This window comes from Anas platyrhynchos, chromosome 1 (assembly GCF_047663525.1).
Source record: "Anas platyrhynchos isolate ZD024472 breed Pekin duck chromosome 1, IASCAAS_PekinDuck_T2T, whole genome shotgun sequence".
NCBI classification, from domain to species: domain Eukaryota; kingdom Metazoa; phylum Chordata; class Aves; order Anseriformes; family Anatidae; genus Anas; species Anas platyrhynchos.
Window position 1 is genome coordinate 35072290 of NC_092587.1, and position 14492 is coordinate 35086781.

Genomic DNA, 14492 nt, shown 5'->3' on the forward strand with positions numbered 1-14492 from the left:
TCTTGTACACCTTCCCCTACTCTGCACTTTCCACTATTTAGTGTTGTACACATTACATGCTGTTTTCTGTCCAGGCTTCATTCAAAACTAGGTAAACATCTTCCTTTTGTACTTACCCTTCAAACTTGTTCTTCAGAGCTGACTTCATGCTGCTGGGATGGTTCTAAATATGAAATACCTGCATCTCTGTAAACCTTGGAAATATCTTTCTGTAGTGAGTCCCAACAGATAATGGATAACAGAGTTGGATGATTTTTCCCTCTAGCGTTGTTCATTAAAATATCCCAATCTATATTGTCTCATTTTTCTATCCACATCCTCCAAATCTACCTGGCTGAGGAAACAAAAACTTTCCTAGTGTAGAAAAGTATTTCTATTTCACTAATGTTTTTAACAAAGATTTTAAACTTTATTCTAATCTGATTCTTCTAATCACTGTGGTCCTAGACAGCACATCTGTAGATCTATTAATATTGCCTCTACCTGTGGAATTGAGTTGGTACTGGTCAGGCAAGAGTCACTGTGGTAAGAACCCTTAAAAATCTCTGAACCTCTCTGTTTAAAGTAGTGAGCCTCCTCTGCATGGCCTTTTGGACAGGAGCTGGTTTTCAAGCCAGCTGTGGGGCTGAGTGAGAGGAGACACACATTGATGGTTGGCATGTACAAAGGCAGCAGAAGTGGTCTTTGCAGCTTTGTACATCAAGCAATTACAAGCAATATAGCCAAAAGAGCCCAGGTGAATGAAAAAGGAAAATCTTACTGTCGTAGAGAATTAACAGCTTCCAAGCAACAAGCTCCAGCTTTTTATTTTGTTTTGTTCGTTGTTGTTGGTTTTGCTGGTGTTGTTTTTTTTTCCTTTAAGCAAGCTGCAGCTCAGGAGGCTCAATAATCTTGATTTTTATTATAAATCAAAGTGACATTTAAAAATTAATACATTTCATGTAACTTAATTTACACAAAATTGTCTTCTAGTAAGAGGCTGGTCTGTTTATTATTTCATATCATACTTCTTTCCCAGAGGCTTTCACGGAAGCATGTCAAGCCATTATATAAAATAAAATTCAACAAACGTGCATATATATAATTTACTAGAGCAGAAGTATGTGCTCACATGAGGGAATTAAATCAATACTTTCCAAAAAGATGCTTGAGAGCAGAGTGCTGCTGTGCACAGCAGGACTCTCAGTGCCTGTTAGCTCTTTGTTGTTAGGTTTTAAAGCCCTCCCTAGACAGTGGGCAGCAGCTGGGAGCTCTTTACCTGGGAAATCCTGCACAGAGCCATAGTGTGCGGTGCACTGCCTCTGATCTGCACTATCTTGACCCTTCCCGTACGGTTTGGCTATATTGTATCAGGCAAGCAAAGCTTTTTCCCCTAGATAGATGTTTCATATGGACACCTAACGGGGGCCCACAGGGAAGCTGGGAAGGGATGCTTTGTCAGGGAGTATAGTGATAGGGCAAGGATTAATGGTTTTAAACTAAAAGAAGGTAGGCTTTGATTAGATAAAAGGAAGAAGTTCTTTACTGTGAGGGTGGTGAGGCCCTGGCACAGGCTGCCCAGAGCAGCTGTGGGTGCCCCATCCCTGGAGGTGCTCAAGGCCAGGCTGGATGGGGCTTTGGGCAACCTGGTCTGGTGGGAGGTGTCCCTGCCATGGCAGGGGGTTGGAGCTGGGTGGGCTTTGAGGTCCTTTCCAACCCTAACCATTCTGTGAGTCTGTGATTCTAAATGTATTTACTTGGGAGTAATTTCCTATGTGAACAAAAGTCTAACATAATTTGTGGCATATATGGTAGGTAAGATATGGATGACTGGCTAGAAAGATCATAAAACGTCCTTAAATAAACCTCAGCTCAGAAAGTCAGTAATTCATAAATTAGGAAGTGTCAGAATGAAAGCTTTCCATGTAATTCAACATGACCTGCATAAGTGTATGAACATCGTAATAGTTTGTATTACTATTTAAAGGGTTCACATAGTTAACCTTTTATGTTGCAAAAGGTATAGACGAACAGCTACTCAGTATTTTATTCTTTGCTTTCAACATGTAACTCCAAACTTGATGGCAGCCTAATATGCAAACCAATAACAAATAGAATATTACTTTTTTTTTTTTCTTTCTTTGTGTCTCTGGTCATACACGTAACGCTTGAGTATTTCACAGGTAGTGATGAAGTTATCTACATAAAACCCCTTTGAGGCAAGGATGTATTTTTATTTTCAAGCAGGAAAATTCATAGATATTGTCATAAGCATCAGAACTGAACATTAGCTGTAGGTGTGCAGATTGGACTCCAGGTGACTCATGGTAAGCACACAGGAGACAGACAAAAAGAAACCTACTTTGTAAAAATCTCTTATTTGACTTGGTCAACATCATATAAGAGCACTGGGAGGGAAAAAATAAAATTAAAAAAAAAGCTGTTATCCAAACTCACTAGATTTGAATGTGACTTAGAAGACTCCAGCCTTTCATGAAAATGAAAGTGGTGTAGAGAAGACAGGCCCAGATGAGTACCCCTATAAAAAAAAAAAAAAAAAAAAAAAAAAAGGCTGGCACAGGTCCATGGTCATATATTTAGCAGCTGCTTTGCCAGTGAACAACAAAAAAAGACCTACCTCCGAACTACCCGCTGCACACGTCTGCTCTTTCCTGGGGGTGGAGGAAAAACTCAAAAATATGGGGGTGGAGGAAAAAAAAGGGGTTGTGCAGAGGGAGTTTGGAAAGGAGCCAAAGGATGCCGGTCTGCTTGCCGCTGCCATACTTCGCTGCTCCCTCACGCGCAGGCCAGCTCGGTTCTTTGTTCAGCCCAGGGCTCTGTTCTCCTTGCACCTGCCTGTGTGCTGCAGTAAATCAGGCAGGGAAAGTGGCAGATTGGCCATCTCATTTCCCTTCCTTTTCAGTAGTGACCATCCTGTGTACTTAATCAGATGGTTTCTCTAGAGAAAATAAGGCATCGTCTAATTTAAGATGCATTGTAACGTGCAAATGTACGCTACAGTAGCAAGTTGAAGTACCACAGGCAACCTTAATTCCAGTATTTCTAACCCTTCCTTTCAAGTGGTCAAATTTCCAAGCTGTTGCTCAGCTTGAAGATTTTAAAATGTTATTTTTACAGTTATTTTTAAAAAGGCAAAAAGTCGAATTATGGGAAAAAGAGATCATTTAATCTGTGGAAATATATTGAATTTTTATAGCTCCTTGTCTCTGATTTTTGTTGCTAGTGCTTTGAGTCATTCCATTAGCTCGAAGAAAGTTACCTTCCAGGCAGGTCAGACGCTACAGGGACACTGAATCCACAGTCCAGTGAGTTTTGCAATTGTCTTTAAATTTCAAAGGGACATAGGTGTGGAGATTTTGACTAATGCTCTACGCCAGAAAAATGAAAAGAACATAACTAGGTCAGAACAGAGAGGTATCTAGACCTGTATGCTGTTTTGGAGGGATTACCAGGCTATCTACTGAAGAGCACAAGGTGACCACGGAGTGACATTTTCATGAGTTCCTTCAACCTCCCAGTTTCTGTAGCTCAGGAAGTTTCTGTACCACAGGTTGTCATCATCTCTAAATTGATTTTTCGTTTAATAATTTGGCTATCACAGAATCACAGAATCACAGAATTTCTAGGTTGGAAGAGACCTCAAGATCATCGAGTCCAACCTCTGACCAAACGCTAACAGTCCCCACTAAACCATATCCCTAAGCTCTACATCTAAACGTCTTTTAAAGACTTCCAGGGATGGTGACTCCACCACCTCCCTGGGCAGCCTGTTCCAGTGCCTAACAACCCTTTCAGTAAAGAAGCTCTTCCTAACATCTAACCTAAAACTCCCCTGGCGCAACTTAAGCCCATTCCCCCTCGTCCTGTCACCAGGCACGTGGGAGAACAGGCCAACCCCCACCTCACTACAGCCTCCTTTAAGGTATCTGTAAAGGCTATTTTGAATCTGTGTAGATTTTAGCAGACAAATCCCATGATACAGGATTATAAAAAACGTCTTTCAGAGTTTCTGTCATGTGAAGTACCTCCTTTGATTTTTATTTTTGTTAATCTTTTTTCTCTGAACCTGCTGCTTAGTTCTCTGCCTTCAATGCCTTACTTGTCAGCAGAAATTATATTTAAAGTACTTAATTTGTATTAGTAAAAACAGTACAGTGCAGTAGGAAGCAGGTCGGTAAAGCAATGATAGAATCATAAAATCGTAGAAGCTCATGATAGAATCATAAAATCATTAGGGTTGATGAGGACCTGCTAGCCACAGAGTGTTCACTTCAGGTGCTTTATTTTGGAGTGGTTCTAGTCTGGCTTCCTGTCATGCAAATGTCTTCTGGAGCTTAGAGCTGTAGCCTTTTGGTTTGGTTTCATCAAAAATGAATCCTGTTCAGTGCACTCTGAAAACCTAAGTTTGTAAACAGGGAAGTCTGAAAGATGAACTTGAAAATCCCATAGGGGATCCAAACTAAAAGACTGACGAAGGCACATGAGCAGAAATACTCGATTGCTTAGTAGGAAGCCCTTACTCTCTCTGTCCTTCTGAGGAGCTTGGCCCAGTAACTCAACAGTAGCATCATCCAGCAAAGGAAAGAGAATTTGAATCCACATAATAACATAGGATCTTTTAGGTTAACATAGGATCTTGCAAAGGATGGGGCAATATTTCTGGCTGAATTACTTCTGGACATTTTATCTGTAAATACGTTTTTATATATTATGGAAGAATTGCAGAAAGTTCTGAAATTCTTCAGAATTATTCTCTGTAAAATAGGTTTCTCTTTTCCTAAAATTGATTATGAATGAGAGTAAGTGTCAGTTATCAAGAAGAGACAAAATAATGTCCTCTTAATGAAAAGTGTGTTTCTTTAACACAGAAGAAAATGTAAAATTAGTTCTTTTTCAAATAACTGCTGAAAATCAAAAATCTCTTCTGCATAGTGAGAGGAAAAACTAAAAACTAATGAACTGCGATGCCTACATGATACTTTTGCAGATGCATCTAAACAATTGTTATAACTTTTGCACATATAAGACAAAAGAGGTTATTTTGACATTCATGTGAAAAACGGTGTTGGAGTTGCAAGTCCTTAAACAGGTCCATCAGCTGAAACTCTTCAGTTTAGTGCTTATTGCTGTTTCCCTTAAAATTTTTTTTTAGCATTATTACATTTTATTAGATTATTATATTATTTATTATTATATTATTTAGATTTTATTCTAAAATGTTAATCATTATCATATAACAGTACCAACTTGATGCATGTAATAACTTTAAATGTACTGTATTTTCCCTTGTTTATCTGTATACATTATGTGAATTTAAAAGTGTAATGTAGTGTGTTTTTTTTTTTAGTACACCTCCTGATAATCTCTCAATCCAAGAATTTCAGAAGAATGAGAGTATTGATGTTGAGGTAAGGAGACTATAGCAAATGTCCTACACTGTGAATGTACAGAATAGTGGCATTCACAGGTAGCGTTTAGTTCCTAAATAATTTTTGGAAAAGTTTCCCATTCATTATTTTTTTGAGAATTTTTTTTCCTTCTGAAAATGAGACAAGAAATTCAGAGGCTCAGAATTTGGCTGCTTCAGGGCTGTGTAAAGGATAGAAAGCTTCATGCCAAAAACTTGTCCACTTGAGTTCAAAACAGCATTGAGTGGAAAAACCAGAAAAACAGAATGTCTTTCTTTCTCTAACCCATTATCTGATTCTTATTATGTTATGCCAAACAATTATACAGGTAATTGTAAACCAAAGGAAGCTGATGACTGAGCCTAAAGTGAATGCTTTCTGTGTTGAGGGGTGGCATTCATTGTTGCTGTCCAGATGTGTTCTCAATGCTAAAAACCTTGTGCATAAATGGAGAAATGATGTCTTGTTTGTGCAGTACAGAGACCACTGCACTTGTAAAGGAAATCATGCTTGATTGGATAACACCGAAGAAAATTAAGGAAGATAATACTTGGAGTGAAGAGGGACTGGATCCTCCTTTACTCCAGGACAAAGAGATGTGTTAGATCAGGGATGGTTTACAGAGGAAAGGGAATTGCAGAGAAGGCATGGCAATGTCTATGGGTTTGATCTCCTGTTATCTCTCCAGAACAGATAGGATGTGAAGATTTCTGGATAAAAAGTCTGAACAATTCTGTCTGCAGTGTGCAGAACTATGAAATCTAATACATTAACTTAGGGAGATCTAAACCCACTTTGTTCCTGTGTGTGAGCATCAAGACCAACGATAACAGCATTTCAGTTAACGTGCCTTGCTTGTAGGCTTGTTTAGATGATAATAGCTCACATGTTCTGTTTCACTGATGTCACGTTGTAAGCATGTGATATATGTGCTAATGTCATAGTGAGGATATTGAATTGGGTGGAGGGAGATTTCTAATGTCAGATCTCTTTTCAAAACTGTAAAGAATGTACTTGAAGAATATACTTGAAATGTCAGTGGAAATATGAATGATAACTGCTTCAGAAACTCAGAAATAGGGAAAAAATGAAGTTTATTAGTCTGAGTTTAATCTGTTACACACAAATCCACATTTTTTAGGGGTATTTATAAATTATAAAACCTATCATTGGAATATGTCGTGAAATTACACTAGGCATGTCTCTTGTTTACTGTTTCTTTTGCTTTCTACTAGAATTGCAACTTTAATATTCAGAAAACCAATATAAATTTATTTAATTAATTTATTTTAGGTTGTGCAGCTTATTAGCACGGAGATACTACCATACGCTAATTTTATTCCTAAGGAATTTGTTGGTCAAATAATGACTATGCTCAATAAAGGCTCGATACACTCTCAGTCATCCTCATTTACAGGTATGGTAGCTGAATGACAAAAGATACAGAAAATGATATTTAAATCTACTAGAAAGTAACAAAAATGTTGGCAGTACGTATTCTAATAAAGACTTGAAATTCCATGACATGTATATGCTATAGTCAATTTAATATGCAGCCTGTTTTTATAAACTATATTTTGTCTCATGGAAGCTGCAGAACATTCTTTGCAATTTTTAAAAATTATTTCCTTACTTTTTGGTCAGTATCATGTATAATGTTGTACTTGTGTTTTTTTTTTATATTCTTTTCTGAACTTTCTGCGTAATTTGTTTTCTGTTATGCCGGCTGCAGTTGTTGACAGTAATTTCAGGCAATTGTAGAACAGACATGATAGCCAGTTCTTAAAAATTAAATGACCGTAGCATAACTATATATTGTACCTGACCAGATACTCCCTCTGCCTTTAAAAAAATTACGTATATATATATCTTGAAAGATTAAAAAAAAAAAAAAAAAAAAAAAGACATAAAGCATTACAGAAAAAAATATTTGGATTGTACGGTACCAGATATTAGTACTGGTGATGTGGAACTGGGGTTGCCATTACCTTTTTCTTAAAATAAATAAATAAATAAATTTGCTTGAATGTGTTTTGTTGTTAAAGCACTGTTAAGTAGGTGACATGTTGCTGAATGTATTGAATATTCTTTTATTTCTTGAACTGTTGTGAATATTTTAGTCACTTTTTCTCAGAATGTGTTCTTAATGTCTGTCGATATCACTGTTAATCTTACTATCTTTTTTTAGTACTACAAGAGTGATAATCTTTTTGCAAAATATTATTAACTGATTGAAATGAAACATTTTGGGTATTGGCATGCACACTGAACAATTGAATATGTTGTTTTACTTTGACAGAAGCAGAAATAGATATTCGAATGAGAGAGGAGTTCTCTAAGGTGTGTTTTGAAACACTGCTCCAGTTTTCATTCAGTAATAAAGTCACAACTCCTCAGGAAGGCTACATCTCTAGAATGGCACTTTCTGTGCTCTTGAAAAGGTCACAGGATGTATTGCATCGCTACATAGAAGATGAGAGATTGAGTGGCAAATGTCCTCTTCCACGGTATGTTCAATGTCTTTAGGAAATGAAGGGTATTCCCAGTACTTTATGGGAAGAAGGATGCATTCAAAACATGTCTCAGTCATGTGTTTGTTAGGGGTGTGAGGTGTGGGTGTTTTAGGTCTTTGTGAAATTTAAAGCCTAAGAAATGCGTGGGAAATATTATAAAGAAATGCTGATATCAAAATTCTGTTGACTGGAAAAAGCTTTAAAAACAATGGTCATGCTTAGTGCTGTTACAGAGAAGATAGGGGTATGACTCAGTAATAAATATTTTCAATTACTGAAACAATGTTTCTGATATCTCTGATATTTCTGAAATCTAATTTCCCTTTATTCCTAGCAGAACTATTTATAGTTTCTAAATTGAGAGGTGGAGAGTCTCCTTGAAAATAAGACAAAATATCCAAATAGTAATATTTTGAATCATTATTCGAGTAATTGTTCTTGAAACAGAAAATTGCCCTAAGTACCAGGAAATTCTTTCAAATGGGAACTTATTTAAATTTCAGTTAACTTCAGCTGAAATGTTTTTGAAGCTTTTGATCGTGAATGATGGAATTGATTCTTTCCATGTTACAGTTAATCATGTACGTCAGTATTTTCAGTTTGAGATATGTATGCTGTTACTCTTTCTAAACATCAAATTGAAAGCCATCCTAGCTGGCAACAGCTATAATAGTTGGAAAGTTACAGACAAATGATAACCTTATTCTCTTAATATCCTTTTTTCTTGTTAGGTAGCTGTCTTCATTACATTTTTTTTTAATGTTGTGTAACTTTCATAGAAAATTTATAGTCTTGAAATAAAAATTAGTAGTTGACTGTTTGCATTTTTCCCTTTGTAGGCAACAAGTAACAGAAATCATATTTGTTTTAAAAGCTGTCAGTACTCTCATAGATTCACTTAAAAAAACTCAGCCTGAAAATGGTAAGTTATTGTTAAATAACCTGGTTCTAAACAATATAAAATCGTATCTGTCACAAAGATTTACTTATTCCTTCCTGTAGTGCTTTTAATACAAATTGGAAAGGAAAGTGTATTCTGTAAGATTCAGTATTGTGTAATACTATGTATATGTAGGTGGCAGGTAGACAAAAAGTTTTTTTCCCAGTATAGCTAACAGTATAAGGTTCTAAGATATGTTTAATAAATACAAAATTTGAATTTCTGATGTCTTTTATTAGATAGAGCTTTCTGTTTTATGAAAACAAATTAAACTTCCATAAAATGTTAATAGAATTCTTAAATATATGTAATTATATTTGTTAATTTTGCTACATTCTTTTTTTTTTTTTCTCATGATAACTCTTTAGGCTGCCGTGGATCTCATTCCCATAGGTGCACTCTGCAGTAAAAGGGGTGTATCAGTGAAATGAGTGGGCAGGCTGTTAAAGACCTAAGCATGAAGTCTTGCTTTCCTTCCCTTTCTGCTGTAGTACCTCCTGCCCCCATAATGCCTACACTCATTGATGCTAAGTGATGCTGTAAATATTTGACAGATGTATATAAAGGCCTGATTAGAAGAGGGGATCTGAACTTCATTTATGTGAACGTGTCCTGGTCCTCCTGTCAGCTGCACCTACTGTATGTGTGGGGGGTGCCCACCGGAAAACTCAGTTGGAGATACTAACTCAACTTCTGATAAATAGATACCTTTCTGTTGTACTCATGGCTTGTTTCCCCTTTCCTGAAGTTCTAGATCTTCAAGTTTTTAAGAGATGCCTATGAGGAATATTATTAGTATCATCATACTGCTTAGTGCTGCCTCTTTGCTAAACTAGCTGTGTTGTACTCCACAGCTCTGACAGAATAGCACATCTATTGCTTCCCTCTACCTCCCTCTTTTTTGATATTGTGAGGAAGGGAAAAAAAAAACTTGTCAGTCCTGAAACAAAGTAGTCTTTGCAGAAAAACCTAGGTGAGTGGGTTTTCTGAAAGATGTGATGCCTCGTTTGCAGCATCAGTCAGCATGCACATTGATAGTGCTGTTTCCCAGGCTGACAGCAAAAGGCTGAGGGCAGATGATGCTCAGAGGGCTGGAGCAGCTCTCCTATGAAGACAGGCTGAGGCAGTTGGGGTGTTCATACTGGAGAAGAGAAGGCTCCAGGGAGACCTTATAGTGGCCTTCCTAAAGGGGGCCTGCAGGAAAGCTGGGGAGGGGCTCTTCAGGGGGTGTAGTGATGGGGTCTTTAAGGTCCCTTCCAACCCAAACCATTCTGTGAGTCTGCAATAGAATTACTCCAGAGAAGATAAAGTTTTGGGGCTGAAGTGCTAATTTGGCAGGGTTTTGCTTTAGAGGGGTAAAATAGCCAGCTCAGATGGATATGGACTACTCCCCATATCCTCCTGCAGTGAGAGACATTCTTCATTGGTCAGCATGTGGTAGCGAGTCCCGAAACTGCTGCATACTTTATTATAAGAGGGCCACTGGAGAATCACTTCACACCCACTTGTCCTAGCTTTTAATCATTTTATTTCTGTAATAAAAATGCTATCTGAAATAAGGGTTTTGTTCTCTCTTGAAGTGAAGTTAAAACAGAGACAAATAAGGAAACTATGTGATAAATAAGATTCATCAACAATGTTTAATTTCACTTGTTGGACTAACGAAATTTACCATGGATATTCCTGTGTCCTGGTGCAGTGTTTCTCCCTCTGCTTTCTATATTTCCTATAGCCTGGATTGCTTTGAAATTAGTAGGCCTCTTTAATGACATTTCCAAAAGTGAAACGTGTCCAATTCAGGTTTCTACCAACAACTGAGAAAAGCAGGCAGAAAATGTGTGTGTGTTATGGACTAAACAAAAGTAGCATCTTCAATTTGTCAGTTATTCTTCATCCAGAAAACACAGTTAATGAACTGTGTAGAAACACAAGTGTGTGGTACCATTTTATGGATATCCCATCTGGCTTACAGATGCTGCTGCAAAAAGAGTATGGCGTTTTCCTGCAAATCCTACATCATGGCTGAGGACCCTGTAGAGATATTTTAGTTTGTGTATAGCACTAGGTACCTGTGTTTAGGCATCTGAGTGTGTTCTTAACTTACGTGTGTATTTAAAAATGTATTGTAAGAATTTGGATGGTACAAAGTGATCTAATCTGTTCTTTTCTTCATTGCAGTTGATGCTAACACATGGGCGCAAGTTATTGCCTTGTACCCGACTTTAGTAGAATGTATCACCTGCTCCTCCTCAGAAGTGTGCTCTGCTCTGAAGGAGGCACTTGTTCCCTTTAAGGACTTCATGCATCCACCAGCATCCAAGGTACAGAACGGAGAATCTTGACCCCATAAAACTTTTTTTTTTCTTTTTTCTTTTTTCTTTTTTTTTTAATTTTTGAAGGAAAAAAGTATCCAAAAATGTTTGTTCCCGGGTGAAGTTTCTTTGAGGAAATCTCTTGTGACTAGTACTTGGCAACTGATGTTGACTGCCTTTTAACTGTACTAACAAGAGCTCAGTAATTCATGAGTACAGGCTATATCTCAAAGGTTCCAGAGTGAGTAGCAGTGCAAACCTTTAATAAATTTAACTGAGTAGTTGGAATCATTTATAATCTAATGTACTTGCTACAGTATCTTGAAGTGGTGATTGAAAAGTGGGCTTATGTACAGCTTGTTGTGTATGTGTTAATGATGTAATTAAAAATATTTCAATTCAGTCAGATTTATTAGGCTGGTGTTTTGCACCCTTTTTTGAAGTACGAATTGTACTAAAATTTTATGCAAGATGGTACTGTAACATTCCATATATCTGTAACCAGCCTTTGTAAACAAAGGGAACTGATATACTTGTGTGTATAATAAATGGTACAGTTCTGTATAAAATAGTTGCATTTATTATTTAAATTCTTTTTAAAATATTGATAATGTTAAATGCTTGAAAATGTATTTATTATAAGTTGTATGCTTGCATTTTTACTTACAGTTTGCCTTCTAAATTGCCAGATATGATCATTCATATCTGATCATGTTCTTAGTTTCTGCTTAATTGAATGTAACTTCTCTGTGGCCATTGAACATCTAAATGAAGAGGTCATACGACAAAAGATTGCAGCAAGCAGTCAGTAGCCTGCTGATCTCAAACTTCAAAGTAGTTGACCTGAAATAAGTTTGAATATGCAGAAATCCACTGTAGCACTTCGACACTACCATACCTCACTTCATAATATATTTAAGATGTTTGTTATACTCAAATCTATCCATTTTTGTAGTTGCAGCCTTGCTTTAAGAAAAAAAATACTTGGGGGTCATTAGCCTTTTTTGACCTTACTTGCAGATATCATAGTCTTTGAATCATGACCCAAGGAAGGTGATTTCAAATATCTGAAATACTTGGCTGTAATATTTTGTTCAATAATTTTAAGTGCTTTGTTTTGTAATGTCTTTTAACCCAAATTGTTCTAACCTTTTAATTATATACTGTCTGATATAAAACCATGAGAAGTGTATTTTTGAAGTTAGCTACTCATTTAGAAGTGCAGTAAAATTTGTCATTAAATAAATGTGAATTTTCTTTCACTTTCACATAATACACAATTAAAACACTTTTAATAGTATTGTTTTTAAAGTTTGTAACATAGCATTTAAATTTTTATTTAAAGAATTATTATCTCAATAATGTTTCACCTGTATTCACATATTTTTTAAGCTGTGATGTGAAAGCACAAATGCCAAATGTTTTGAGAGAAAAAAAGACAGGTGCCTTTCTATTGATTTCAGAGCTTACCTTTAGGTTTTTGTTCCTTGACGTCTTTTGTAGATATTAAAAGTGATTATCATGCATAAGAAGTGGTATTTATATGTTTGCTTTACTATTTGCTGACTAAAGAGATATTAATTGGTATATGTGAGTAGATGTAAAATTTCTAGGAGCTTCAAGTGAGGGTGTGAGGAACTGGTCAGGGTTAGAAGTACCCCATGTGAACGATGTTACAAAGCACAGCTTTGAAGAGCTCGCTCCCCTAAGACTCCAGTTTACGATCCTTTTAAAAAGGACATTAAAGAGGCTTCAAGAACTTGCACATATGTCTTTGACAGCATGGCATGGAACTTAATCTTCAAGTGTGGATAGTTTTTAAAGAACACGCATTTTACATTAAAGAAACAAACACTTTCCATTAGTAGAATTTAAATCAAAATAGCCTGTTTGGAAAAGCTGTTCCAGTATACTGCAGGCCTTGGTCCCTGGTACAAATAATAATGCTATGCTCTGAAATTGAAAACCATGCAACTGTTCTACTACTTAGTGAAAGATAAGACAAGGCCTATTAGGTCCTTAAAGAAAAAAGAAAAGGGTGTCACGCGGTGCAAGGGTATTCATTTGTTTTAAAATCTGCCTATCTACTAAAAATTCTGGCAAGAGGCATGCAGACCAAACTGTGGATGAGTTTGTTTCCAATTAATTTCTAATTGTTTTTGTCAGTGATAAGACAGATACATTCTGTATTAATGAAGCGTATCTTCACCTTTATCTATATTTTAAACAGAGGGTATGTGGGTGTGGAAGTCATACTCAGCTCTAAAGCTTAGATTACTTTATGACCCATGGATATTAATCTTCTAAAGACTGAAACAAACTACCATTCAGCTAAACTTCCTTCCTTTCCTCTTAATTACCACATGAAAAATATTTATTCTATTTGAGGCATGTTTTGGACATACAAGTAGGCTGAACATACTCAAACTGCTTTCTTGTATTTTGTATAAGTAGTTTGAAAACTGAAAGCAAAGGTAACTGGTTTAGAAAATATGTTTTTCATTGACTAATTTTGTTTGTGAATAAGAATTATTCTATTTTCTGTGCTTTCTTGTCCAGCACTCAGAATTTCCTCCAACTTTGAAGTATCAGATTCTTGTTTCCATTTGTACTTTTGGCTAAATATTCTTAGGGCCTCTTTGATGCAAACAGATTTTTTTGAATATTTAAATCGCATATTTTGATGTCCATTCCTAGCAAGACAAATCTTGTTAATTAATTTAATTAATGCTGCCCATCATGTAAACCCATGTGCTCAATTCTGTAGGTTTGCCTAGGCATGTGAAATAAAGCAAACAGACATTTTCAGGATTGGGGTCTGCATTGTGTTGCTGAGATCATCTAGAAAGGGGGCTCAGCTGATTGTACAGAAATATGTCAGCTGGAAGTTAGGGGATACACGTTAATTGCTGAATGTAATGGCATTCTTCAGCTTTTTTCTTCTTCTCCTTCCCAGTCTTAAAGATTCATATTGGGAATCAAAAGAAAAAATGTGAGGGTCTTCTGCATTATTACAAGGTCCATATCAAAATTTTGGATTATTTGGGAAAACTTGTATATCTCCGTGCCAAGGGATTCGAGGGGATGCCTCAGTGTACACAGGGATTTAAGATGATGTAAATAGCTCTAAGAAAAAGGAATAGATGGCTCAAGCTGGGAATTTTTAATGAAAAAAAAAGTTGTAGTAGTGACGTACAGTAGTTAATTTGCTTATCATCAGACATGCTTATCTACCAGGGCATCCATTTTGTTCCCTTGTACATCTGCTTGCTTCCCTACTTGCTCTTATCAATGTCTTGTGGAAGGTTCACAGCATCAC

The 14492-nt window shown here is 36.4% G+C and overlaps 1 protein-coding gene across 2 annotated transcripts in view; it reads left to right on the top strand.

The window, feature by feature from the left end:
* Positions 1-13984, top strand: part of MON2 (MON2 homolog, regulator of endosome-to-Golgi trafficking) — a 71244-nt gene extending 57260 nt beyond the window's left edge. For both annotated transcript variants that reach the window (XM_027456469.3, XM_038173264.2), the window contains 5 exons: positions 5348-5408; positions 6702-6825; positions 7708-7915; positions 8761-8843; positions 11040-13984. In XM_027456469.3, coding sequence (XP_027312270.2) covers positions 5348-5408; positions 6702-6825; positions 7708-7915; positions 8761-8843; positions 11040-11203 — 640 coding nt within the window. In that variant the 3' untranslated portion in view covers positions 11204-13984. The remainder of the gene's footprint in view (positions 1-5347; positions 5409-6701; positions 6826-7707; positions 7916-8760; positions 8844-11039) is intronic.
* Positions 13985-14492: the final 508 nt, after the last annotated feature.